The following is a 25,693-nucleotide window of genomic DNA, read 5'->3' on the forward strand; positions in this document are numbered from 1 at the left end:
AAAGTTTCCCCGCCCGGGCTCCCTAGGGTAAGCAGCGAGGGCGCCGGGCCCCGGCGGGAGGCAGCGCGCCGGGAGCCGGGCCCGAGGATTCTGGGCCGCTCTGCCGGAGGAGCGGGCTCCGCGGCCCGAGCGCCCAGGCCGGAGAAGGGTCGGGGTCGCTGGCGCGGAGGCAGCCCGGGCCCCGATGCCCGCCCGGCTTTCGGAACTGGCCCGCGGGCCGGCGCGGAGGGTGGAGCCGCGGGGAGCAGGAAGGGCATCCCGCAGCCCACCTGAGCGCGCCGGGCCCCCGCGGGGGCCGGTGCTCTTCCGCTTGGGGCGGGGGCGAGCCCTCTGACCCCAGGAAGCGCCCGCGGGGGGCCCCCGCCGGGGGCGGGATGGGGAGAGGATTCCAGAGGCGCCGGGTGCTCCCGCCTCCCCGCCGTCCTTGGGGGCAGCCGCCGCCGGCTCGCCCACTCCGTGGCTGGGGAGGGCCTGCGCTCCCGCCGGGGGAGGGGCGGAGCGGCTGCTCGGGGCGGAGGGGATTATTCACCGCCGGGGCCTCGTCCCCGCCCGCACACCTGGGCGGCGAGACACTCAGGTGCGGGGTCTGCGGGCGCGGGGAGGCTGGCTCCCGCGAAGGCCTGACCGAAGCCCCTGCTGCCCCCGTGGGGTGGCCTGCGTGCCAGACAGGTCTTAACAGCAGACGGTTGTCAGGTCAGTGCCTCCTTCCCGCCGTCCGCTCACCCCTTACCCCTGGGATACAGACCCTCCTCCACAGGAGGGTGTCGAAATTCTTTCTACCTCGGGAAATGGGAGAGAAACCCAGGTGATGTGGCCTAGTGAGGGCTGGGCAGCCGCTGGCCAGGTGTGGAGACAGCCGAGGAGAGGAGCCAAGCTTGACTCCTGTTCTAGAGCCGCCCAAGTTTTACGATGTCCTATATTGGGCTTCCACATAATATTTGATTTTTTTTTTTAAAGAGGATTCTGTGGCTTTCAAAAAAAGTTTGAAAACCTCTGGTCTAGCAGTTTTTACCACCTAGGAAAACTGAGGCCCAGACAGAGAGAGGAAGTGACCTAAGATCACACAGCAAATGAGTAGTTGAGCAAAGGCTGGGATTCAGAATTTCAGCGGAGCCATCAGTGCCTGCTACAGGAGCTGGTTTGGTGTCTCTGCTGGAAAGAAAGAACCAGTTTTCCCAGGCAGCCCTGACCATGCCAGACCCCCTGATGCCTGGGAAACAGCAGCTGGACCTGGGTGAGGTTCAGTTCGGATGCCTTGGAGAGGCTGGCTGTGTCCGGAGCTTCCTGGGGCGGGAGAAGAGAGCACAGCCAGGAAGAGCACCCACAGGTCTCTCTGTGCACAAGCCTGGAGTGGAGCCCCATAGAGGGCTTCACAGGAGGCTGGAAATATGGCAAGCCTACCAGTTTGAACTGAACAGGGACTCAGAAGGTGAGTCAGTCTAGGATGGGGGTGGGGAAAAGAAGCCCATTCATTTATTGTTCTTAGCGCCTGTTCTTTGAGGTGGGGGCCATCCTCCCTGCTCCTGGGATGCTGAGGCAGGGCTGTTTGGGGCTTCAAGCTCTGTGGAAGCCATATCCACAGCTCAGCGTGTCTGGGGATGCTGAGCAGACAGAGTCCAGTCCTTTCTTGGAGGATTATTTGGTTGTGCCTGAAGCCCGCTTCCTTTTCGGGTCCTGCAAGGTAATTAAATAATCACCTTTATCACCAAGCAGCTGCGGCTCCACCCACAATATGCCAGAACTTGGGCTAGACCCAGATGAATCCGGTCTTGATGTGTGTATGGGGGGGTCCAGTGTGGCTCATAGCACTGGGGTCAGGAGGTGGCCTTGCTTGACGTCTGAACCCAAGAGGCAGCTCTTGTGTCAGGAAGGGGAGACGAGAACTTGTTTCTATAAGGCCCTGCCCCTAAGGCTCTACATCCTCTGTTAAGTGAGGGCACAGGGCCCCTTCAACACCCCCCACCCCCAACCCTCCCCCTCCCCAAAGGCTGCCCAGCCTTTGCTCAGACCAGCTCTCTGGAACTTGGTCGCCCTAGGCATCATGGGGCAGTGGCTTCCCGGCCCGTCCGGGAACCCTATGGACTCTGCCCATCGGGGGTGAGGAGGAGCTGCCTCGTGGATGCCTCCTGCCATCAGCTGTCAGGTTATTTTGGTGTAAACTGAAAATACTCCAGGAATTATGAGTTGAAGCTCTCCAGCCTGCAGGGTGGGAATGCAGGAGGAGCGGGCAGGGAGGCTGGGGGGTGCTGAGGGCAGCTCCAGGCAAAGTGAGTTTTCCCAGTGCTGAGCCTTCTGGTCCACCTCCCCAGGGCCTGGATGGGCCAGGGAGCTTCGCTTTGCCATCCTGCAGAGTGACGTGCTGTGGGGCTGGGCCCCAGGAGGGGTGGGGGCATCCGGGGCCGTGTGGGCAGTCTCAACAAGCTTGGCATTGAGGCGGGACACCTCCAGGACCCTCCCCAGCTTCTCCCCACCCCAGGGGCTAGGCTTCTGGCTAGCCAGGGGCCCTATGTGGGGACAGTTATGTGGCCCCAGGCAGAGAGGTCCCTCTCTCTGTTTGCTGAAGGAGGAAAAACAACACACGGACTATTGATTCAGCCTCACCTTAGTGCTCCTGGCTCAGCAGCCAGTGTTTGCCCTGGCTGCCTGGGCTCAGATGATGCAAGGCTGGTGGGCGTGGAGCCACCAAAGGGGGCTGCTGGAGGCCTCCAGGCCAGGACTGGGTGGCCCTGTCGTCTCCCAGGAAACTGTGTAAAAAGAGAGCCTGGGCCCCCTGACTTTGCTGATGGCCTGGGCCATAGAGGGAGGGTGAAGCCACTGTGATCCCCCTTTCCCTTCCCTGCTCAGCCCCCGGAGCCCATACCCCATCTTAGGTGGCCCCCCTCTTTCTTGCCAGAGGCTATGGGTCTTTGCAGGTAACTCCCCATGGCTGGGTCTGAACCAGGAAGCCCTAGTGAGCTGTGTAGATGCCGCCCATTAAAAAACTTTAAAAGTCAACATTTTATCCTTTTACAAAATATACCTGAGTCATTTGGAAAATATACAGCGACATGAAAAAGAAAATAACTGTTACTCGTAATTATCACCGTCTTGAGAAAACCATTGTCAGCATGTGTCCTTCCAGATTATGTCCTGTGGTTTTATATAAATATATGTGTATGTGTATAAATAGTTTCTTTCAAAACAAAAGCAGGATTGTGGGTACCTGCTGCCTTATACCCCACCTTTTGGACTTAAGATTCTGGGAAGCATTTATTCAGTTGTTGCTTCTGGTTTGGAGTGACTCGAGCCTTGATCCTCTTCGTCCCACTTCTGTATTCCTGCGTGTGGAAGGGGTCCATCACTCCATCTATCTGACTGGCCTTGGGGGGCTAGGTTTTCACCCCTCACCCCCCAGGGGCCCTTTCAGGCCTGGAGTGAGCTGAGGGATGGGAAGGCAGCTTTAGTGCGTGCCCGGGGAAGGGACTGACTCTCCACCTTTCCCACCCTTGTTCCTCTCAGAGCCGGCAGCCTGCCTCCTTCCTGCACAGCCCTGCCCATCTCAGCCCCATGCCCCCACCAATCAGCCCCGGGCCACAGGCAGTGAGCAGGTACGCCGGAGCCCAGGCCCTGTGACCAGGCCAAGGAGACGGGGGCTCCGGGGTCCCGGCCACCTGTCCCCCCCCATGGAGCTGAGGCCCTGGTTGTTCTGGGTGGTAGCAGTAGCGGGAGCCTTGGTCCTGCTGGTGGCCGATGCCCGCGGAGAGAAGGTCTTCACCAACACCTGGGCCGTGCACATTCCTGGAGGCCCAGCCGTCGCTGACCGCGTGGCACGCAAGCATGGCTTCCTCAACCTGGGCCAGGTAGGTGTTGCTCCCTCTGGCTGGCCTCTGTGCAGGACGTCACCTGGGAGTGGGGCCTGTGGGGGCAGGTGTTCTGGCACCCGCCGTGGAAGAGAGCCGAGGCTCGTCCTGCCCTTTGGCTTGTAGCTTAGGTTGCTCAGTGGACTGGTGCGTCCCGGGAGGTGGGGGTGGGTGAGGCCCCTCAGCCCCCTGTACCTTCTTGCTGGGCCCTGGGCAGGGGGCAGATGCCCACCACCCAGCCTGCCATCCTGAGCCTCCCCTTGCAACTGGTCCACCCTGCCCTTCGCCTCCCCGGGGACTGACAGGTGGAAAGCCCAGCTCAGTCTCCCTGCTTCGTTACAGATCTTCGGTGACTATTACCACTTCTGGCATCGGGCGGTGACAAAGCGGTCCCTGTCTCCTCACCTCCCGCGGCACAACCGGCTGCAGCGGGAACCTCAAGTGAGTGCAGCCCCGGCCCCTCCCACTGCCAGCCTTCCCCTTCCATTCTCCAGGGGCCTGCTCTCCTTCCCTTGCCCTCTTCCCACACCGTCTTCCCCTCACGACCTCACAGGTTAAGTGGCTGGAGCAGCAGGTGGCAAAGCGACGGGCCAAACGGGACATATACCAGGAGCCCACGGACCCCAAGTTTCCCCAGCAGTGGTACCTGGTACGTGGCCTCCCCGGCTGCCTCCATCTGTCCATCTATCCACTCAGGGGTCCCATGAGCAGGCAAGGCTGACTCTGAGGCCTCCTGTCAGTCTTCCTCTGTCTTTTTCTTGCCCATCCTGCTAAGCCTTGGGGAGTGCCCTCCCAGAGTTCTTGATAATTCCATGGAGCCCAGTGGTGGCATCTCAGGAGCAGGGGTGGGTGAAGAAGGGGCTTGTGGAGCGGCAAAGGGACCTTACCTAGCAACCAACCTCGTCTTCTAAGCACTGGGTAATGGGGATGGGTGTCTCTGCAGTCTGGCGTCACCCAGCGGGACCTGAATGTGAAGGAGGCCTGGGCCCAGGGCTACACGGGGCGCGGCATTGTGGTCTCCATCCTGGATGACGGCATCGAGAAGAACCACCCAGACTTGGCAGGCAATTATGTGAGGAGCCGGGGAGGGGAGTCCGGGGATGGTCCTGCCTGCTGGAGTGTCCAGGCTAACCCTATGATGGCCACCTCCCTTCCAGGATCCTGGGGCCAGCTTCGATGTCAATGATCAGGACCCTGACCCCCAGCCCCGGTACACGCAGATGAATGACAACAGGTAAGAACTGGTCCCTGGCCTCTGTCTCCCTTCTCATTTCCACCAAGGAAGCAGACAAGCCCCGTCCGAGAGGCTGAAGTCTTTTCCACAGTCCTGGTCTAGCTGGGGCGCTGAGGGAGGGTCTGGTTAGAGTAGAGAGTGTCTGTGTGTGCGTGTGTGAGGGGTGTATGTCTGTGCATAGATGTGGGACAGCAGGCTAAGGTGGAGGGGCGTGTGGCCCCTCCTGCTCTTCAGGCTGCCCCCACCATGCTCTGTCCACTGCTAATGCTGTGCTCTTGACCCCGGCAGGCATGGCACACGGTGTGCAGGAGAGGTGGCTGCGGTGGCCAACAATGGTGTCTGTGGTGTAGGCGTGGCCTACAATGCCCGCATTGGAGGTGGGTATGGGCCTTGGCCACCCTGTCTTCAGGACCACCCTTTCTGGTGGGATTCTTCTGTATTCACTCCCCATCCAAACAGTGTCCCTCACTTTCCTGCCGTCCATCCTTCTGACCACATGGCTCTTCTATAGAGGGTTCTTAGCAACTCAGAGAGGCTTCCCAGGTAGCTCAGCGGGTAAAGAATCTGCCTGCTAATGCAGAAGATATAGGAGACTCGGGTTCGATCCCTGGGTGGGGAAGACCACTCCCCCCTAACCCCCAACAGAGGAGGGCATGGCAAGCCACTCCAGTATTCTCGCCTGGAGAATCCCATGGACAGAGGAGCCTGGGAGGGCCACAGGGCCGCAAAGAGTTGCAGCTCAAAGAGCTGAATGCTTTGCCTTCTGCTAGTGGCCCTGTGCTGCAGGGCGGGAGGAGTGTTTGTTTTTAATATTTATTTGACTGCATCAAGTCTTAGTTGTGGCACACAGGATGTTTCACTGCAGCACACAGACTCTAGTTGTGGTGCGCTGGCCCAGTAGGTGTGGCACGCCGGCTTAGTTGTGCTATGGCATGTGGGATCTTAGTTCCCCAACCAGGGATCGAACCCATGTCCCCTGCAATGCAAGGTGAGTTCTGAACCACTGGACCACCAGGGAAGTCCTGGAGGGATCGTCTCTTAGCAGGAGTTGCCCTAAAACCTCATCTTCCACTCTGAAGGGCCTTGAGCTCCATGCTCCTTTGAGATCCCAGAGACTTGTCCTAGTCCAAAATGTGTGATTGAGAGCTGGAGAGATCTCCTCTTTCCCCTGGGTCTTGTTTTCAAAAGGCAGAGGCCACCCAAGAAGCCAGGGGCTCAGGGTTTCCTACCACCAGCCTCTGCCCTCCCCGTCCGGGTGCAGGGCTGGGTATGCTCCTGGGGGTGCCCCTGACAGCTGGACCTATGCAGCCTCTCTTTCCCTGCCCCACTCCGTGGCCAGGGGTGCGCATGCTGGACGGCGAAGTGACAGACGCCGTGGAGGCACGCTCGCTGGGCCTGAACCCCAACCACATCCACATCTACAGTGCCAGCTGGGGCCCCGAGGATGACGGCAAGACCGTGGATGGGCCAGCCCACCTGGCTGAGGAGGCCTTCTTCCGGGGGGTCAGCCAGGTGAGGTGGGGGTCCTGTCCCAGCCCCGGAAACCAGGCCCAGCCTCGGGGCAAAGTAGGCACTGTCTGCCATGCTTTGTCTTTGTGTTTTTCTGTTTCTGTTTATTTATTCTTGTCTTTAATTTATACAAAGCACGTTTATTAAAATGTTAAGGACAGAAAGGACAGGAAGAGAAAAGTAAATGCTAATTGCCCATAACTCCCACTCCAGTATTCTTGCCTGGAGAATCCCCTTGGACAGAGGAGACAGTCCATGGAGTCACACACAATGGAGTGACTAAGCATAGCACGCAGCATCGCTCTCTGGAATCACCACTCTGAAGATTTTGTTAGTGGACTGGGTCTCTTTTTGTGTAAAAAGAGATGAGAGAGATCTACCAGGGGTCTCCTTGGGGGAAGGGGCTAGATAAAGAGTCACTGGAGAAGGATGCTCCAGCCTTCCTAGTCTCAAGCAGCATCTTCCCACCAGGGTACCCCCCCCCAAGTCCTGTTCTTGTGTGACCCCAACCCACTTTGTCCACAGGGCCGCGGGGGTCTGGGCTCCATCTTTGTCTGGGCCTCGGGGAACGGGGGCCGGGAACATGACAGCTGCAATTGCGATGGCTACACCAACAGCATCTACACGCTGTCCATCAGTAGCGCCACACAGCTCGGCAACGTGCCCTGGTACAGTGAGGCCTGCTCGTCCACGCTGGCCACCACCTACAGCAGTGGCAACCAGAACGAGAAGCAGATCGTGAGTCTCTTCCCAGGAGGGGGCTGGGTAAATGGGGCTGCTCGCTTTCTGGCTCTGCCCGGGGCCACCTTTCTGAGCCTATCTGCCTTCTACCCACACGTGGCTGGGTGGTGGTGGCGAAGGCATCATGGGATGGGAGCTAGGGGATCTCTCTAAGACTCTCGAGGGTCATGGAGCCATTGGTAAAGACTCTGATAAGACTCCCTAAAAACATGCATCGCTCTCTTTTTTTGTTTGTTTTAACAATCTATTTGGGCTTCCCTGGTGGCTCAGACAGTAAAGAATCTGCCTGCAATGCAGGAGACATGAGTTTGATCCCTGGGTCGAGAAGATCCCCTGGAGAAGGGAATGGCAACACACTCCAGCATTTTGGCCTGGAGAATGCTATGGACAGAGGAGCCTGGCATGCTACAGTCCATAGGGTTGCAAAGAGTTGGACACAACTGAGTGACATACTTTCCTTTATGTATGTACTTTTGGCTGTCCTAGGTCTTTGTTGCTGCTCCGGCTTTTCTCTAGCTGTGACGAACGAGGACTACTTTCTAGTTGCAGTGGGAGGGCTTCTCGTTTTGGTGGCTTCTCTTGTGGCACGTGGGCTTTCGGGTGCTTGGGCTTCCGTAGTTTTGGCATGTGGGCTCAGTACTTGTGGTGCACAGGCTTGGTTGCTCCACGGCGTGTGGGATCTTCTCGACCCAGAGATTGAACCCATGTCTCCTATATTGGCAGGGGGATTCTGCCACTCAGCCACCAGGGAAACCCTGCATTGCTCTCAGTGATCTCCAACCTTTAGTTCAGCCCTCTTATTCTTTGGGAAACTGAGGCCCAGAAGAACCAGGCATTGGCCTGTTGGCAGTGAGTTAGCAACGCAGCAAATGGGAACAAGGCATCTTGACCCTCGCTCCCCACGCCATTTATGGTGCTCAGGGCCTGTGGCCAGAGGGAGGGCAGCCAGGCGGCCCCTCTGGCGTCCTCCCCACCTCACATGCCCAGCGTCGTCATCCTTCTGTAGGTGACCACTGACCTGCGGCAGAAGTGTACAGAGTCTCACACGGGCACCTCTGCCTCTGCCCCCCTGGCAGCAGGCATCATCGCTCTCACCCTGGAGGCCAAGTAAGTGGTGGGGACCGAGGGGTGAGCCTGTGCCCACCAGCAGGGCAGCCCTCGGACTCCAGCCCGAGTCTCTGCGAAGAGACTGAGCCCGTCGGCCCCTCCTTTGCAGTAAGAACCTCACCTGGCGGGACATGCAGCACTTGGTGGTCCGGACCTCAAGGCCAGCCCACCTCAACGCCAACGACTGGGCCACCAACGGCGTGGGCCGCAAGGGTGAGGGCACCGTGCTCCTGGGCTGGATTGGGGGTCCCGGGGGGCTGCTCTGGGCCCCCCAGCTGACCCCATCCCGGTTGCCCCACAGTGAGCCATTCGTACGGCTATGGGCTGCTGGACGCCGGCGCCATGGTGGCTCTGGCCCAGAACTGGACGACAGTGGCCCCTCAGCGGAAATGCATCATCGACATCCTCACTGAGCCCAAGTGAGGGCTGGACCCTGGCTGGGAGGAGGGGCAGGGTGGACCCAAGGGTTGCTGCGGTGCGGCCCCCCTCTGACAGCCATCACGTGCTCCTTGCAGGGATATCGGGAAGCGGCTGGAGGTGCGGAAGACTGTGACCGCCTGCCTGGGGGAGCCCAGCCACATCACGCGGCTGGAGCATGCTCAGGCGCGGCTCACCCTGTCTTACAACCGCCGCGGTGACCTTGCCATCCACCTGGTCAGCCCCATGGGCACCCGCTCCACCCTGCTGGCCGCCAGGTACTTGCCCTCTCTGCCGCCCAGCCTGTCCTGTCCCTTGGGTCCATGCGCATTCACTCATTGACTCACACAGCCCCGATGGTCCAGGAGTACTTACTTCTCCATGGGGTGGATGCTGACGTTTTTGGGAGGGATGGTTTATGTCCTATAGGATTGTCCCATATTGCAGGAATCCCTGAGTCTACCCATGACATGCCACATCTGTGTGCCTTCCCATGTGTAGTCTGCATGTAGTTTTCCCTTGCATGTTTCCAGAATGTTCCAGATGAGAACATGTGGCCTCCTGGGAAACAACCAGCAGGCATTTCCAGCCCAGCGGGGTTGGTGTGGCACCAGGGGAGGGTGTGTGGTCCATGTGCTGTGGGCTTGGCACCCCCTGGCTGGGGTCCCCCAGAGGCTTCAGGCAGCCACGTGCACCTTCCTCCCCAGGCCACACGACTACTCTGCAGATGGGTTTAACGACTGGGCCTTCATGACGACCCATTCCTGGGACGAGGATCCCTCTGGCGAGTGGGTCTTAGAGATTGAAAACACCAGTGAAGCCAAAAACTATGGTATTGGGGGATGCTTGAGGGCTGGGGTTCCAGGAGAACTAGCAGGGCCTGGGGGTGGTGGGCAGGCACGCTCCCGGTGCCTCCTGACTTCTGCCATGCCCCTCAATAGGGACGCTGACCAAGTTCACCCTCGTGCTTTATGGCACGGCCCCGGAGGGTTTGCCCACACCCCCCGAGAGCATCGGCTGTAAGACCCTCACTTCCAGCCAGGCCTGTGTGGGTGAGTGTGGGCGCTATAGGGTGTTGGGGACCTGAGACTTGGGGGGATAGAGGGTGCCTGTCCTAAAGGAGGAAAGGGGGTGTGGAGGGACATCCTGGGGCCCTAGGTTGGGTTCTGGGGCTGGGAGCTCCTGGGGATGGCAGTAACTGTGTCCAGGGCTGCAGCTGCCCTGGCTGCCCCTGTCCTGGGGCTCAGGGCCCAGCAGCCTTGGCAGCCTGGCTGACGCCCACCTTCCCTCCCTTCCCGCCGGGCAGTGTGCGAGGAAGGCTTCTCACTGCACCAGAAGAACTGCGTCCAGCACTGTCCCCCAGGCTTCGCTCCCCAAGTCCTGGACACACACTACAGCACAGAGAACGATGTGGAGATCATCCGGGCCAGCGTCTGCACGCCCTGCCACACCTCGTGCGCCACGTGCCAGGGCCCCGCCCCCACAGACTGCCTCAGCTGCCCCAGCCACGCCTCCCTGGACCTCGTGGAGCGGACGTGCTCACGCCAGAGCCAGAGCAGCCGCGAGTCGCACCAGCAGCAGCCGCCACCGCCACCGCCCATGGAGGTGGCGTCGGAGCCGCGGCTGCGGGCGGACCTGCTGCCCTCGCACCTGCCCGAGGTGGTGGCCGGCCTCAGCTGCGCCTTCATTGTGCTGGTCTTCGTCTCCGTCTTCCTGGTCCTGCAGCTGCGCTCGGGCTTCAGCTTCCGAGGGGTGAAAGTGTACACCATGGACCGCAGCCTCATCTCCTACAAGGGGCTACCCCCTGAAGCCTGGCAGGAGGAGTGCCCATCTGACTCGGAGGAGGACGAGGGCCGGGGCGAGAGGACCGCCTTTATCAAAGACCAGAGCGCCCTTTGATGAGCGCCTACTGCCCGCCCCTTCGAGCCCACCCCCTCCTTGGGCACTTTTTAATTCACCAAAGTATTTTTTTATCTTGGGACTGGGTTTGGACCCCAGCCGGGAGGCAAGAGGGGCAAAAACGGCTTCCCACCCTACCCTTGGGCCCCCTGGTGGCCTGAGGTGGGACCCCAGGGCCAGCTGGGGGTGGGGGGATTGGGGGAGAGCCTGTCCCCACCTGCAGCAGCCCTCCGTGTGGAGAAAGGAGTGAAACCTTTGGGCAGCTTTCCAAGGTCCAGGCCCCAGCCAGAGCGCCCGGTGAAGAGGGGCGGCCCTCCCGGGATTCCTGACCGGAGCTGCGGCCCCTGCCTCTCCCCGTGCCTCTAAAGCAATAATGGGCCCCATCCAGGCAGCAGGAGACTGGCCAAGGGGGTATCGGAAGGAGGCGGCCACCTCTCTAAGGGCTTCTGCGTCCAGACCCTGTTCTGCATTTCTGGTGAGCCTCAGGCAAGAGCAGTGAGCGAAGGAAGGGACCAAGGCAGGGCAGGCACTTCCGGGGCATGCACACGTGTGCCCACGTGCGTTCGGCTCTTTGCCCACCTCCACTACAGCAGCCGGGCTGCCTGCCTAGCGAGGCTGGTCCGGCCCCAGGCTGGTGTGCTGACCACCCTCCCCTCTCCAGCACTCTCCCCTCCCGCCAGGGCCCAAGTCCCTGTTTTCTGAGCCCGGGGCTTTCTGGGCTGTTGGCACTCACAGCCCTGGAGCCCCTGGGTGGGTGGTGGGGAGGGACGGTGGCCCAGCCGGCCTCTCCCGCCTCCCACCCGATGCTGCTTTCCCCTGTGGGGATCTCAGGGGCTGTTTGAGGATATATTTTCACTTTGTGATTGTTTCACTTTAGATGCTGATTTTTTTTTTTTTTTTGGTATTTTTAACGGTGGTAGCAGCAGCTGGACCATCCACCCTCCCACACCCGCTGTCCACCCTGCTGTTGCCCTCGGCTGTCCTGGGCCTGAGGTGTGGGGGGTGGGCTGCAGCTGAGCCCCGGATACTGACGAGGCATGCCAGGCCAAGTGGGCCCTAGGGAAGGAGGATCACGGTGGAAGGGGCAGGCTGTTGTCCATTTGAGATGGGGCTCGTCGTGCCAAGGGCTCATGGGTCACTGGTTCTCCAAGTGCCAGGGGTGGGCAGGCAGTGGCACCGAGCCTCCTCCAACACTGTGCCCTGGTGGAGAAAGCACTGACCTGTCCTGCCCCCCATGTCTCCCTCTTCTGACGTGCCTTTTGCACCCCTCCCATTAGGACAATCAGTCCCCTCCCATTTGGGAGTTCCCTTTTCTTTCTTTCTCTCCCTCAGCCCCTCCTGGCACCCAGCCACCTGCCCAGAGGTGCCCCCTCCTCTTCCCACCCCCCCCCCCCCCCCGTGGCCAGCCCAGCTGGTTTTGTAAGATACTGGGTTGGTGCACCGTGATTTTTTTTTTTTTCCTTGTAATTTAAACAGGCCCAGCATTGTTGGTTCTATTTAATGGACACGAGATAATGTTAGACGTTTTAAAGTGATTAAACGTGCAGACTATGCAAACCAAACCTGGTCTCCAGTGTGTGATATTCTTCCTAGGACTATGGGGCTGCATCCAGGATGGGGCGGGGATGAGGGCTGGGGAGAGTTATGTGCCCACATGATGTCCTGCCTGCTCTAGCTGCCCAAAGGCAATCTCCCGAGGGGTTTAGGAGGGTGTGGAAGGGACAGTAGCTGGCAACAAGCCCCAGGGGTGGGACAGATGAGGCCCGAGGGTGGAAGCAGCTGAGCACTTCCTCCCCACAGGCCTTGGCTGCAGCTGCGGGGAGAGTGATGGCCAGGGGTCCACTTGCTCAGGGTGTCCCTTGGCTGAAGCACCTAGGCCAGCAGCTGTAGGGCTGAGGCCTCTGGTGGGGCCTGACTGAATCAAGATAGGCTTTGCTGGGGAGAACCTGAGTCCCACACTGGAAGTGCCATAACCCCCACCGCACCCCTGACACACACACTCTGGCCCAGGCCCCTCTCCTGCCCCAGGTCTCCCTTGGGACAGGAAACCCCTGCCTGTGGTAGGGAGAGGAACCAGGCCAGTTCCACCAAGATCCATGCCTGAAAAGTAGGCCTCTCCTCGGGATATTTACTAGGAAATTTTATTCAAATAGAGGCTGGCGCCTGAGCCCTCCTTGGGGAGTCCAGTGGGGTGGGAAAGGCCTGGACTTCCCCCTGTGCTTTGGGGCGTCCCTGGCCTGCTGCTCAAATTGGCCGCCTGCCCTTCCTTAGGTTCTGGGCCCCCGGGCCCTCCTGGCCACTGCAGAGCCCACAGCCCTGCCCTGTGCGAGTGCTCCCCAGGTACCCTCGGCTGTTCCCCGGGGCGCTGTCTGGGCCCTGGGGAGCGCCCGGCGCAAACTGCTCCCTTCTGGGCCATTCTTTCCCAGCCCCCTCCTCCCTTCCGTTTCCGCGGGCCCGTGTGGCCGGCAGCTGAGGCAGCGGCCGGCGCTGGGCAGGGGGGGGCGGGCAGGCGTCGGGGCTCCCGCCCGCCCCTTCCCCTTGGCCGGCCCGCCCCGGGGCCTGGGCCAACTGAAACCACAGTAGGAGGAAGCGCGGAATCAGGAACTGGCCGGGGCGGTGTGGGGCCTGAGTGTAAGTCGGTCCTCGGAGGCCCAGGAGCAGCTGCCCGCACCGGTAATGCCTGTACTGAGGCCCAGGAGGCGGTGGCCAACCCGGGAGGTGGTTGGGCAGGGGCCTGGCAGGCGATCAGAGAGAGGGACACGGGACAGGGGGGAGCAGGGGCCGCGGGAGGATAGGAGCTGGGGATGAGGGTGGTGGGATGGCCGCCTGGGGTGCCTGCAGGGGCAGCCTTGGCCCTGTCGAGGGCCCAATGCACATCTTGCACCTGCAGCGGGAGCTGGGTGGAAGGATCCAGGGAAGGAGACTGTGGGAGGTTTCTGTTCCAGGCCTGGGGAGGAGACCGCCGGCATCAGGCCTCCACCTGGGACACGGGAAGCACCGACGGCTTTCCCAGGCCAGGCGGTGTTTCGTACCCATTGTTGCGTTCCAGGGGGACAGGCGTCCACCTTCTGCCTGTCTGTGTCTCTTCAGCCTCTCGCCTCCCTGTCCCGCCCCTCCGTCCATCTCCAGCTACTCACTCCCAGTGGTGGCCTCTCCTCTCTCTGTCCCCAGGACGACACTATGGGCTTCTCTTCAGAGCTGTGCAGCCCCCAGGGCCACGGGGCCCTGCAGCAGATGCAGGAGGCCGAGCTCCGGCTGCTGGAGGGCATGAGGAAGTGGATGGCCCAGCGGGTCAAGAGCGACAGGGAATATGCCGGGCTGCTTCACCACATGTCGCTGCAGGACAGCGGGGGCCAGAGCCGGGGCATCGGCCCCCACAGCCCCATCAGTCAGGTGGGATTCTAGACTCCCCGCCTCTTCCCGCCCTCCACCAGCAAATTCCCGTGGGTGCCTGGGTAGGCCCGCCTGCTCCTTCCATTTCCCGGAGTCCCCCGCTGGGGAGGGCTGGAGATTTGGCAGGTCCGCCTCAGAAGCTAGGTTCCCCATTCCCTGCCTTGCCTGCCCCTCCCCACTGCAGTCCTGGACAGAGCTCACCAGCCAGACGGAGGGCCTGAGCCGGGTGCTGAGGCAGCACGCGGAGGACCTGAACTCAGGGCCCCTGAGCAAGCTGAGCCTGCTGATCCGGGAGCGCCAGCAACTGCGCAGAACCTACAATGAGCAGTGGCAGCAGCTACAGCAGGAGTTCACCAAGGTATGTGGGCTTCTGTCCTCCCTGCCTATGTTCTGAGCCTCAGAGGGCTGGTTTTGCAAGGAACCCCTGGATTTCCTGAAGAAGTGGAAGTGTCTGACCACAGGCCTGCCCCCAGAACCAGCTCCAGCTTCCTTCCCCCCTTCCCGGTGCAGCTAGGACTGGCCTTTGGCGGGGGCCTCCTCTGTTCTTTTTTCTGTCACCCTACTGTGTGCCAGGGCAGAGGAGCACTGGGAAGCGCAAGGATGAGTGATCCAACCATTGCCTGGGAGGAGCTCAGGACCAAGGGGGGCTGCCCATCTCCTGCACTGCACCAGCTGGCCCTTGAGAGAGACAGAGGGAGGGATGGCGCTTGGCCCAAGGCTCACTCCTCCCAGGGACTCAGAGACTCCACGAGGCAGCAGCGTGGTCCCCTGACTTGGAGGTTAAGGACTGGGGCTGTGAAGTGGGCCTGACTGCATTCGAATCCTGCCCAGCTCCTCGGTCTAGAGGCTGTTTGATAGGAGCTATTTACGTGGAGGCTTTAGCCTTCTTCAATGTGCTGGGCAGCCGTCTGCACCACACCCCTTCTCCCAGTGCAAACCCCAGCCTTGCGGCGGCCCCACAGCAGCCCCTGGTGGCCAGTCTTCACTCAGTCATCCCTCTCTCCAGGAGAGCACCTAATTCAGGTGTCAGCCTGCTTTTTGTAGGCAGTGTAAGCAGAACACAGACTTGCCCATATGTTTGTCACACTATGGCTACTGAAGAGCTAGGGCTTTCCTGGTGGTTCAGTGGTAGAGAATCCACCTGCCAATGCAGGAGACGCGGATGGGATCCCCTGGAGAAGGGAATGGCTACCCCCTCCAGTATTCTTGTCTGGAGAATCCCATGGACAGAAGGAGCCTGGCAGGTTACAGCCCATGGGGGTCACAAAAGAGTTGGACGTGAGTTAGCGACTAAACAACAGCACTGAAGAGCTAAAATGGCAGAGCCGAGCAATTTTAACAGAGACTGCACGGCCTATAAGCCTAAAACGTTTCCGCTCTGGCCCTGAAGGAAAAGGCTGGTCTAGTCTGTGCACGTCACTCTGTGGCAGATGAGGAAGCTGAGGTTCAGAGGAGAGGAATGGAGTTTGTTCTGAGTATCCCAGCGCATCAGCAGGGAACTGGGGTCTTCATCCAGTCTTGACCATCTGTTGCTCCTGCCACCAGGAACATAATTGGGAAACCAGTACAAAAGGAAAACACGGGGCTCCCTGTCAACAAATTATTAAGAATTTCAAGATAGCATCAACAGCGTTCAGCCAAGCACAGGTCCTTCTAAGCGTGGAGCTCTGCACAGCCCACACACACACCTGCCACCTGATACTACTCTAAGCCAAGGAGGGACAGTTGTCGCCTGCCCAGTCCAGCTCTCTGCCACCCCCAGAGCCTCCCTGTCCTTAGCCCAGCTCCTCTGACCTTAACCTCAGCAACAACGGCTAAGTCCCAGGGGTCTCCAGGTCCTTCCTGAAGTATGGGCTTGGAGCACTTGCCCACCTGGACCACAGGCCCCGTCCAGGGCTGCACCTTAGGCAGGAATCCTCCAGGAACCTGCTGAATTACACTGGTCCCTCCTCTCTCTCCAGAGTCACAGCCAGGACATTGAGAAGCTGAAAAGCCAGTACCGAGCCCTGGCACGGGATAGCGCCCAGGCCCGGCGCAAGTACCAGGAGGCTGGCAAAGGTCCGAGACTTCCCTCCCTGAAAAGGGTGGGGATTCAGCCCAGGCCTGTCCACAGGTATCACGGGGGCAGCGGGTGCCACCTAGGCCTCTGCTCTGGGTAACCCTCACCTCCTTCCCCCGATCTGGCAGACAAGGACCGTGACAAGGCCAAGGACAAGTATGTGCGCAGCCTGTGGAAGCTCTTTGCTCACCACAACCGCTATGTGCTGGGCGTGCGGGCGGCACAGTTGCATCACCAGCACCACCACCGGCTCATGCTGCCCAGCCTGCTTCAGTCCCTGCAAGACCTGCACCAGGAGATGGCCTGCATCCTGTGAGCCCACAGCCCCGCCCACCCCCGCTCCCACCTAGCCCACCACAGCCCTAACGCCCAGAGTCAGGGTCCAGAAAACCCCAGCCTGGGAAACTGACAGTCCTGTGATCACGTGCTGATGAGCCGTGGGCCAGTCAATTGACATCCAAATTATATTATTCTGGGGCCCTTATTGCAGGGTTCCATTATGTGTATGGGCTCTTTCCTGGTGGCTCAGATGGTAAAGAATCTGCCTGCAATGCAGGAGACCTGGGTTTGATCCCTGGGTCTGGAAGATTCCCCTGGAGAAGGGAATGGCAACCCACTCCAGTATTCATGCCTGGAGAATTCCATGGACAGGCTCCTCTGCCCATGGGGTTGCAGAAGAGTCGGACACAATTCTTCTGAGTGATTAACACTTTCACTTTCATTATATGTATTGAACACCATTCTAGGCTCTCCTAGGTGATCCAGCAGAGAATAGAGACCAAAATTCTCCTCTAGGATTATTCATTTGTGGGAAAAGAAAAGGAAATCAGCAAGTAAAGTAAAAAGCCTGTTAGAGGAGATAGATGCTATGGAGAAAAATAAGAAAAGAAAACGGGGATGCAGGGGGGCAGGGTAGGAGGTTATTGTTTTTTTTGGGTTTTTTTATAAGACAGTTCTTTATATGTATTTATCTTTTAATTTTTACTTACTTATTTTTGGCTGCACTGGGTTTCCATTGTTGTGCAAAGGGCTTTCTCTGGTTGCAGCAATCAGGGGCTACTCTCTAGTTGTGCTGTGAGGGCTTTCCTCTTGTGGAACACGGGCTCTCGAGCGTGGCTTTAGTCGTTGTAGCACACGGGAGCAGTCGCCCCGAGGCATGTGGGATCGTCCCGGAGCAGGGATCCACCTGTGTCCCCTGCATCGGCAGACCTGCCCTGGACCACCAGGGAAGTCCGGGAGCTTACCGTTCTAAGGGGAATGGTCTGGGAAAGCCTCAAAAGTGCAAGGGTGGGCCAGGCAGATGTTTGGAGAAGGGTCACACTAGAAAGAGGGAACCGCAAGCTCGAGGTGGGAGAATGCCTGAAATCAAGGAACAGCTAGGAAGCCAGTGTAGCCTGTGCAGAGCGCGGGAAGTCAGACAAGGGGCTGCAGGAGGATAATAGAGGGTCCGGCAGGCCATTGTGAGGACTTTGGCTCCAAGTGGAGCAGAAGAGTGGCTGGATCTGAGCTGTCTTACTAAGGCCAGTCTGGCTGCCAAGTTAAGAACAGACTTAAGGGGGCAAGACAGGGTTAGACCAGACAGGAACCACTGCACTGCAATGACCGGACCACAGACCCCAGCCCCTAGACCCCCGCGGTAGCAGCAGAGGGGAGAAGCGGTCAGGTCTCGGAAGTACTTTGAAAGTGGAGCCAGTGGAACTTCCTCATGGACTGGAAGCGGGGTGTGGATAGAACAGTCAAGGATGGCTCCAGGGGCTTGGCCCGGAGCCCCTTCGAGGCAGAGGCCACGTGGAGAAGGCATGGGGAGAAGCAGGTTCAGAGGACAGCCAGAGGAGTTCATTTTGCAGCTGGTGGAGTCTGGGTGTCTAAGAGATGTCCAGCGGGATGTGTTGAATAGATAGATGGTTACATGAGACAACTGGAGCTCTGGGAGGTGTTGGGACTGGAGGTGTCAATATGGGGTCAGCACAGTGATGGCTTCGGGGGTTATCAGAGCCCCCAGAGCCCCACTGTGGGGCTGACTGCCCAGAGCAGACACATTTGTAGCTCACATTTCCTGAGCACTTCCTCACACCACACACTCCACTCATATGCGGTCACTGGGGCCTTGTTATGACTTCCGGGAGATGGTCAATGATGGGTGAGGGGGGGAATCTAACCCCACAGCAGGCCCAAATCCGGTGCCACGGGCCCCAAGCTTCTAGCCTTGTCCAGCCTGAGGCCTCCCTGACCCAGGGTCTGGCCCGGGGGCAGGAAGGAGACCCTGCAGGAGTACCTGGAGATTAGCAGCCTGGTGCAAGACGAGGTGGTGACCATTCACCGGGAGATGGCTGCAGCGGTGGCCCGCATCCAGCCGGAGGCTGAGTACCAAGGCTTCCTGCAGCAGTACGGGTAAGCCCCTCCTCGCGGGGGCCGGGCGCCTGGGCGGCTGGCCTGTCGGGCACTGACGGACACTGTTGCTGCAGGTCCGCCCCTGACATCCCACCCTGTGTCACCTTTGACGAGTCACTGCTGGAGGAGACTGAGCTGCTGGAGTCCGGGGAGCTGCAGCTGAATGAACTGACAGTGGAGAGCGTGCAGCACACGTGTGTGGGGGCTCGGCTGGGGACCAAGGGGGGCGGCAGACACTGCCCATGCAGCGCTGCGGCCAGCCTGCGGGCTTACTCGGCTTGGCAGGGAGGCAGCCGAGGGGCGCGACTCTCATACTGCCCTTCCTCCGGGCGCAGGCTGACCTCAGTGACAGATGACCTGGCTGCGGCCACCCAGACGGTGCTCAGTCGGCAGGAGGCAGTCACTCAGCTGCAGCGAGAGCTCTGGAATGAGGAGCAGACCACCCACCCCCGGGAGCGGTGAGTGGGGCCCGCTGACAGCCGCCTCCTGGTCCTCCCTGCCCTCCATCTGGCCTGACTGGCTCATCCCTAGCCTTCGGCTGCAGGCTGAGCCGCCCTCACTCCCCTCCATCACTGCCTGCCCCTGCCTGCAGGGTGCAGCTGCTGGGCAAGAAGCAGGCACTTCAGGAGGCGCTGCAGGGGCTGCAGGTGGCGCTGTGCAGGCAGGCCAAGCTGCAGGCCCAGCAGGAGCTGCTGCAGGCCAAGATGGAGCGGCTGGGCCCCGGCGAGCCCCCGCCCGTCTTGCTCCTGCAGGACGACCGCCACTCCACCTCATCCTCGGTGAGCCGCCCACCGGCTGCCCCCATGCTGCCAGCCCTGCCCGCCCACCCCTGGGGGCTGCGCGCCTCATTTTCACCCTCCCCCTCCCTCCCCAAGCCTGGCCACCCGCTGACGTCTGTCCCTGGCCTCAGGAGCAGGAGCGAGAAGGGGGAAGGACGCCCACCTTGGAGATCCTCAAGAGCCACATCTCGGGAATCTTCCGTCCCAAGTTCTCGGTGAGTGGATCCACAGCTCCTCCCTTCCCTAAGGGGTGGCCAGGCCAGGGCTCTCAGGGACGTCTCCCTAGGCCACTAGGTTTAGTCCCGGGGTTTAGTTACTGAAGGCTCCTCCCAGGCCACTTTTACTGGGGCGCCCCTCTCTTCCTTGGGACTCCAGATCCTGTCACCCCTGCCTACCCCTTCCTCTCCATCACCCATGTTGTGTGGCACGGTCACCCCAAGGTTCTCCCTCCTCCAGGAGTGGTTGTGGGCTGCAGACTGGTGGACAAGGCAAAGCTTGGTTTGAGATTGGCCAGCCTGAGCAAGTTTATTGCTGGTTCTGAGGGTTGCAAGTGGCTCTATGTGGCACTCCGGTGGCTTGTGAGGACGGGAGGCCTGTGAGAGGCAGACAGAGATGCCTCCCCCACCACCCAACTAGCTGGCCTAGCGACCCCTCCTTGCTCCTCCCCCGTGCCTTTCCAGCTCCCCCCGCCACTGCAGCTCGTTCCAGAGGTGCAGAAACCCCTGCACGAGCAGGTGTGGTACCACGGGGCCATCCCACGGGCAGAGGTGGCTGAGCTCCTGACACATTCCGGGGACTTCCTTGTCCGGGAGAGCCAGGGCAAGCAGGAGTACGTGCTGTCAGTGCTGTGGGACGGCCAGCCCCGGCACTTCATCATCCAGTCCGCTGACGTGAGTGGACCCCTGCCTGCCCTTCCCTCTCCTCCTCTCCCCTCCCCTCCCCTCCCCTCCCCTCCCCTTCAGCAGGGAATGACCTTGAGGCGGTAGAAAGGAGCTGCTATGTCTTAGATGCCTCCCTGGCAGAGCTGAAAGGGGCCGCAGAGACAACCCAATCCCTGCAAAAACCAACAGAGGTTAAGCCTTCAGCCTGCATCCCCCCATAAGATGGGGGAGCAGGCTTGTCGTGCACCCTCAGGTCTCTGCCTCTCGCCCCAGGCAGGCCCTTTCTCCCCACTGCTCTTCCTTCCTCTCCTCTCCCACGGCTCAGTGACCCCCCCGCCCCCAGCAATGGAGGCCGTTGACCCCAGGTCCCCCTGCCCCTGCAGAACCTGTACCGACTGGAAGGAGATGGTTTTCCCAGCATCCCCCTGCTTGTCGACCACCTGCTGCGCTCCCAGCAGCCCCTCACCAAGAAGAGCGGCATCGTCCTGAACAGGGCTGTGCCCAAGGTGAACCTGGGGGAGGGGCTGGGGGCTGCGGGCTTAGGCCCACAGAGGATCCTAACACCGAGAGCTTTTCAGGTCCCCAGCAATACATATACGTATGTGGGCTTCCCAGGTGGTGCTAGGTGGGAAGAACCCACCTGCCAGTTCAGGAAACGTGAGCAATGCGGGTTCAATCCCCGGGTTGGGAAGATTCCCCAAGTGAAGAAAATGGCAACCCACCCAGTGTTCTTGCCTGGAAAATCCCATGCACAGAGGAGCCCGGTGGGGCTGCCGTCCATAGAGTCGTAAAGAGTCAGACACAACTGTAAGCAACTTTAGCACACACATAGAGGATACATATTAATCCATACAGGGAGCCCAGCCAGCCTCCCACTAGGCTTGGAACATCAAGATCACTCCCTTTTCCTGGGCCTTGTACGCCAGGCTGGTGCTCACACACTTAGTGCCCCTGCCTGGTCCCTGAGTCATCTAGGTGTGACCCTGGGTCCAGTCCCCATTTTACAGACCAACAAACCAAGATGCCCAGCGTTGGTGGGGGATGTTCAGTCCTTAGTAGGGTCCAGCATGTGCACCCACCGCTGACCTCTGACACCTCCAACCTCCTCCCTTCCTCAGGACAAGTGGGCGCTAAGCCACGAGGACCTGGTCCTGGGCGAGCAGATTGGGCGGGTGAGTCAAGTGTGCTCTGCCAGCTCCTGGCCGCCTGCCTTCCCGCCCCTGAATCTGATTCCCATCTTGGACCCCTGTCCACCGTCCATCCGCTGCCATACACCGTCCTTCCAGAAACTGAGGGGAGAGTGCCTGCCCTGACAACTCCCCAGAGACGCTTCTGCTGCCAGCTTCACACCCTATGCCCCTCACACTCACGCACATCACCCCCACCACCTCCCACCTCAAAGAGGCGAGACACACTCTATTCATGTGACCTATAAAATACCAGCCTGTGGGCTGGCGGGCCAGTGGTGAAGACTCCATGTTCCCCATGCAGGGGGCACAAGTTTGACTCCTATCGGGGAACTAAGATCCTGCCTGCTGCATGGCATGGCCAAAAATAAATAGATAAACAAATATAAATACATACAATACATTCTTAGGAAAGAAGTCACTGTCCTAAAACTCAGAATGCTTTTCCAACCCAAGCAAAAGTGATTTTTGAACCCTCCATGTCACTTCTCAGTGACTGCAGTCAATCAGGGGTGACTTTCTCCGCCTGTCCCCCATGTCTGCTTGGCCCCCTGAACCGAAAGCCAAAATGAGCAGGACTAAGCGCAGCGGCGGGGTGGGGCACTGAGTCAAGGGCCGGTAGGGACAGAGTGGGCTGCGCTCCTGGTGCAGGAGAGGCCCACAGTCCAGGGAAGACAGGTAGGAACCCCAGGCTGTTTCAGGGGAACTTTGGCGAAGTGTTCAGCGGACGCCTGCGAGCAGACAACACCCTGGTGGCAGTGAAATCTTGTCGCGAGACGCTGCCCCCTGACCTCAAGGCCAAGTTTCTGCAGGAAGCAAGGTGGGTGATAGAACACCCATCCCTGTAGGGCCCCTGTACAACAGGTTCCCTGGCACATGGCAGGACGTTTGACCTCCACAGGGCTTGCCTTCTACCGTGTTGTTTAAGCCTCCTGGCGCCCCCGTAGCTTGGCGGGGTCCTGGTCAGCTGCTCTTCTCCTCTGCTGCCTGTCTCCTGTTCTCCCTTGGGCCACCTGGCCTTCCCTGGGGCTCCTGGGGCTGGGGAAGCGAATGTGTAAGACCCCTCCCTCCCCTGCCCGAGGCGGGAGCCTAAGCAGCACCCCCAACCCCACAGGATCCTGAAGCAGTACAGCCACCCCAACATCGTGCGTCTCATTGGCGTCTGCACCCAAAAACAGCCCATCTACATCGTCATGGAACTTGTGCAGGGTGAGCCAAGGGAGCTGATCTCGGGGGGTGGGGCACTCAGCTGGGCTAGGTCTCTTACATCTCAAACCCCTCATCCAAAGGCTCACTGAGCTTTCCCCACCAACACCACCCACTCCCAGGGGGCGACTTCCTGACCTTCCTTCGGACGGAGGGAGCCCGCCTGCGGGTGAAGACACTGCTGCAGATGGTAGGGGACGCGGCCGCGGGCATGGAGTACCTGGAGAGCAAGTGCTGCATTCACCGGTGAGGGAGTGAGGGGTGGGCATGGCAGGCCGTCCCAACACCCCTTCCCCACCCCTGCCCCTTCACCAGCAGCCACCAGCTCCAGAGGTGGGCTGTGCTTCAAAGGGACCAGGCATCGTCGCAGGGGCAGCTCTGGCCCATGGCTGTGTCGAGCGTGCCCTGGCCAGGCAGCTGGCAGGTGCCGCGCGGACGTTGGCCACATGAGCCCCGTGTCCTGCTTCACCCAGGGACCTGGCTGCTCGGAACTGCCTGGTGACAGAGAAGAATGTCCTGAAGATCAGCGACTTCGGGATGTCCCGGGAGGAAGCCGACGGGATCTACGCGGCCTCGGGGGGTCTCAGACAAGTCCCTGTGAAGTGGACCGCACCGGAGGCCCTTAACTACGGTACCTGTGCCTGATCCACGCTGGCAGCAAGGCCCAAGGCCGGGCACGGGTGCCGCCGCCTGCCCCTCTCTGGCTGGTGGGCACGGCCCACTCACGCTGCCTCACCTCCTCGCAGGCCGCTACTCCTCCGAGAGCGATGTATGGAGCTTTGGCATCTTGCTCTGGGAGACCTTCAGCCTGGGGGCCTCCCCCTATCCCAACCTCAGCAATCAGCAGACCCGGGAGTTCGTGGAAAATGGTAAGGGAACCCGGTGGCCCGACAGCGGTCCCAGAGCCATGCCCTCTTCCTGGCACTCCAGCTGGATTCTTCCAGGTCTCCTGTCTGTCCTCCCCACTGGGGCACAGTAAGGACAGTTCTTGAGGTACCATCCAGGGAACCCCTGTTATGTGCCAGGCTATACCCTTATTTCATCTACCCTTTTTTGAACATTTTTATGTATTTAATTATTTTCGGCTGCTCTGGGTCCTAGCAGCTGTGTGGGCTTTTCTCTGGTTGCAGCGAGCGGGAGCTCCTCTGTAGCTGCAGAGCTTGGGCTTCTCACTGTGGTGGCCTCTCTTGTGGTGGAGCACGAGCTCTAGGCACGCAGGCTTCAGCAGCTGCAGCTGCCAGGCTCTAGAGCACAGGCTCAGTAGTCGTGGCACACAGGCTTAGTTGCTCTGCAGCACGTGGGATCTTCCCAGACCAGGGATTGAACCCGTGTCTCCTGCATTGGCAGGTGGATTCTTTATCACTGAGCCACCAGGGAAGCCCCTCATTTACTCTTCATAACATGTGAGGCCAGAATTAAAAGGTCTCGTTTACAGAAGGATATTGAGATTTCACAAAAGTCACACAGCTATCACACGGTGACTTGAGATTAGAATCTCTGTGTTTCTGGGAAAGAACAGGGGGCTCCATAAAAATGCTGCAAGAAAAAAAAAAAGGAGAACTTTGCAGCTTAAGCAGTTCCTATTGCTCCTGGCATGTCCCTGGGGGCTGCCAGGGGCTCTCAGACCCCCTCCTTATGCCTGGTATGCTGTGCTTGTCCTCACAGGGGGCCGCCTGCCCTGCCCTGAGCTGTGCCCCGACGCTGTGTTCAGACTCATGGAGCAGTGCTGGGCCTACGAGCCAGGGCAGCGGCCGACCTTCAGCGTCATCTACCAGGAGTTACAGAGCATACGAAAGCGGCACCGGTGAGGCTGGGCCCCACTGCTCAAGCCAGCGGCCCCTGCGGGCAAGATCATACCTCCTCAGTGGGGCTCCAGCTCACCCCGCTGGACAGCTCTTCAACGTCCTGGACTCCAGCCTCTGGATTCTATGCTGTGGGCAAGGCTGCAGCTCCCGGCCTGCCCTGCATCCCTGCTCCTTCCAGGGCTTCCTCTTCCAGGCAGAAATAATAAACCCTTTGTGCTCATCAGGTGCTCTCAGCATGTGCAGTCCTCTGGAGGGCAGGTCTTAGGAGGACCAGAGAGCCTGTACCATGGCCGTGGGGAAGCAGGAGGACGGGCAGCGTTACCAGGGCGGAACTGACACGGTGTGGTTGGTAGCTGTTGGATGTGAGACTTGGGGAGGAGGGAGAGAGACCAAGACGATGTGCAGGCTTCAGACCAGATGGAGGTGTTATTTCTGAATTAGGAGCCCAGGCAGAGGATCAGAGCCATGGGAAGGATGGCGAGTTAGGAGAAGCATTTGAGGGGCCTGTGGGGATCTAAGTGTGACATGCAAGTCTGGAAGCTCAGAGGGAAGTAAAGGCTGGCAGCTGAGGTGTGAAAGTGAAAGTGAAAGTTGCTCAGTCATGTCCGACTCTTTGCCAACCCATGGACTATATAGTCCATGGAATTCTCTGGGCCAGAATACTGGAGTGGGTAGCCTTTCCCTTCTCCAGGGGGTCTTCCCAACTCAGGGATTGAACCCAGGTCTCCCACATTGCAGGTGGATTCTTTACCAGCTGAGCCACCAGGGAAGTCATTAGCTTATAAATGTTTACAGACCCTGAGTCTGTGTCCCACAGTCACAGGAGATAGAGAAGGGAAGAAGAGAGTGTCAGGGAAAGTTGGAGCTCCACCTAGAGCGGATGGAGTGGCCAGAGAGAAAGAAAATGCTTTGCATCTCTCAAGACAAGTTTACTGAGCAATGAGGGGCCCTCACTTCCTCCCTTAAGTCCCCCGAAACCTAAAAGGTTATTTGAAACTTTGCTAGCAGCAATGGTGAAGGTCAAAAAGACAAAGAGGGACTTTCCTGGTGGTCCAGCAGTTAAGACTCTGTGCTTCTACTGAAGTGGGTTCAATCCCTGGTTGAGGAACTAAGATCCTGCATGCTGTGCGGTGCAGCCAAAAAAAAAAAAGAAGTATAAACAAACCGAAAAACAGAAACTAGGAAGACTTTTAGCTCCAAAGGACAAAGCAGTAAGAATTTTGAAGTAAAAATGACCGTCTTTCAA

At 59.6% G+C, this 25,693-nt stretch overlaps 2 protein-coding genes across 4 annotated transcripts; both read left to right on the forward strand.

Moving 5' to 3' along the window:
* FURIN (furin, paired basic amino acid cleaving enzyme) lies at positions 1-12,308 on the forward strand. 2 transcript variants are annotated; one of them, XM_040257501.1, is made up of 16 exons: positions 1-27; positions 3,499-3,839; positions 4,182-4,280; positions 4,393-4,488; positions 4,783-4,911; positions 4,997-5,073; positions 5,362-5,450; positions 6,413-6,585; positions 7,108-7,320; positions 8,330-8,430; positions 8,540-8,643; positions 8,732-8,849; positions 8,946-9,125; positions 9,555-9,679; positions 9,789-9,899; positions 10,154-12,308. In XM_040257501.1, exons 2-16 carry the CDS (start codon positions 3,663-3,665, stop codon positions 10,744-10,746), a joined length of 2,385 nt encoding a protein of 794 aa, XP_040113435.1. In that variant the 5' UTR covers positions 1-27; positions 3,499-3,662; the 3' UTR covers positions 10,747-12,308. The 2 variants fall into 2 exon arrangements, with proteins under 2 accessions (XP_040113435.1, XP_040113436.1); XM_040257502.1 differs by lacking the exon at positions 1-27 and adding an exon at positions 605-693.
* A 1,002-nt stretch (positions 12,309-13,310) lies between these two features.
* On the forward strand, positions 13,311-25,669 carry FES (FES proto-oncogene, tyrosine kinase). 2 transcript variants are annotated; one of them, XM_040257496.1, is made up of 19 exons: positions 13,311-13,419; positions 13,918-14,139; positions 14,324-14,497; positions 16,101-16,197; positions 16,327-16,510; positions 18,434-18,589; positions 18,664-18,783; positions 18,925-19,047; positions 19,182-19,368; positions 19,500-19,583; positions 20,049-20,258; positions 20,633-20,755; positions 21,368-21,421; positions 22,138-22,256; positions 22,551-22,645; positions 22,765-22,888; positions 23,116-23,273; positions 23,389-23,511; positions 24,308-25,669. In XM_040257496.1, the coding sequence occupies exons 2-19, from the start codon at positions 13,927-13,929 to the stop codon at positions 24,448-24,450; spliced, it is 2,487 nt and encodes an 828-aa protein (XP_040113430.1). In that variant the 5' UTR covers positions 13,311-13,419; positions 13,918-13,926; the 3' UTR covers positions 24,451-25,669. The 2 variants fall into 2 exon arrangements, with proteins under 2 accessions (XP_040113430.1, XP_040113431.1); XM_040257497.1 differs by having other exon boundaries at positions 18,452-18,589.
* The last annotated feature ends 24 nt before the right edge of the window (positions 25,670-25,693 follow it).

Source organism: Oryx dammah, unplaced genomic scaffold (genome assembly GCF_014754425.2).
Source record: "Oryx dammah isolate SB20612 unplaced genomic scaffold, SCBI_Odam_1.1 HiC_scaffold_16, whole genome shotgun sequence".
NCBI lineage: Eukaryota > Metazoa > Chordata > Mammalia > Artiodactyla > Bovidae > Oryx > Oryx dammah.

Bases quoted from the DNA above. Each gene is read 5' to 3' on its own strand.
- FES (XM_040257496.1), top strand. From the start codon at position 13,927: ATGGGCTTCTCTTCAGAGCTGTGCAGCCCCCAGGGCCACGGGGCCCTG. The intron at 16,198-16,326 runs GTCCGAGACTTC...CCGATCTGGCAG, and splicing joins GTACCAGGAGGCTGGCAAAG to ACAAGGACCGTGACAAGGCC. The intron at 18,784-18,924 runs GTGTGTGGGGGC...CTCCGGGCGCAG, and splicing joins GTGGAGAGCGTGCAGCACAC to GCTGACCTCAGTGACAGATG.
- FURIN (XM_040257501.1), top strand. From the start codon at position 3,663: ATGGAGCTGAGGCCCTGGTTGTTCTGGGTGGTAGCAGTAGCGGGAGCC. The intron at 4,912-4,996 runs GTGAGGAGCCGG...CCTCCCTTCCAG, and splicing joins CAGACTTGGCAGGCAATTAT to GATCCTGGGGCCAGCTTCGA. The intron at 8,850-8,945 runs GTGAGGGCTGGA...TGCTCCTTGCAG, and splicing joins GACATCCTCACTGAGCCCAA to GGATATCGGGAAGCGGCTGG.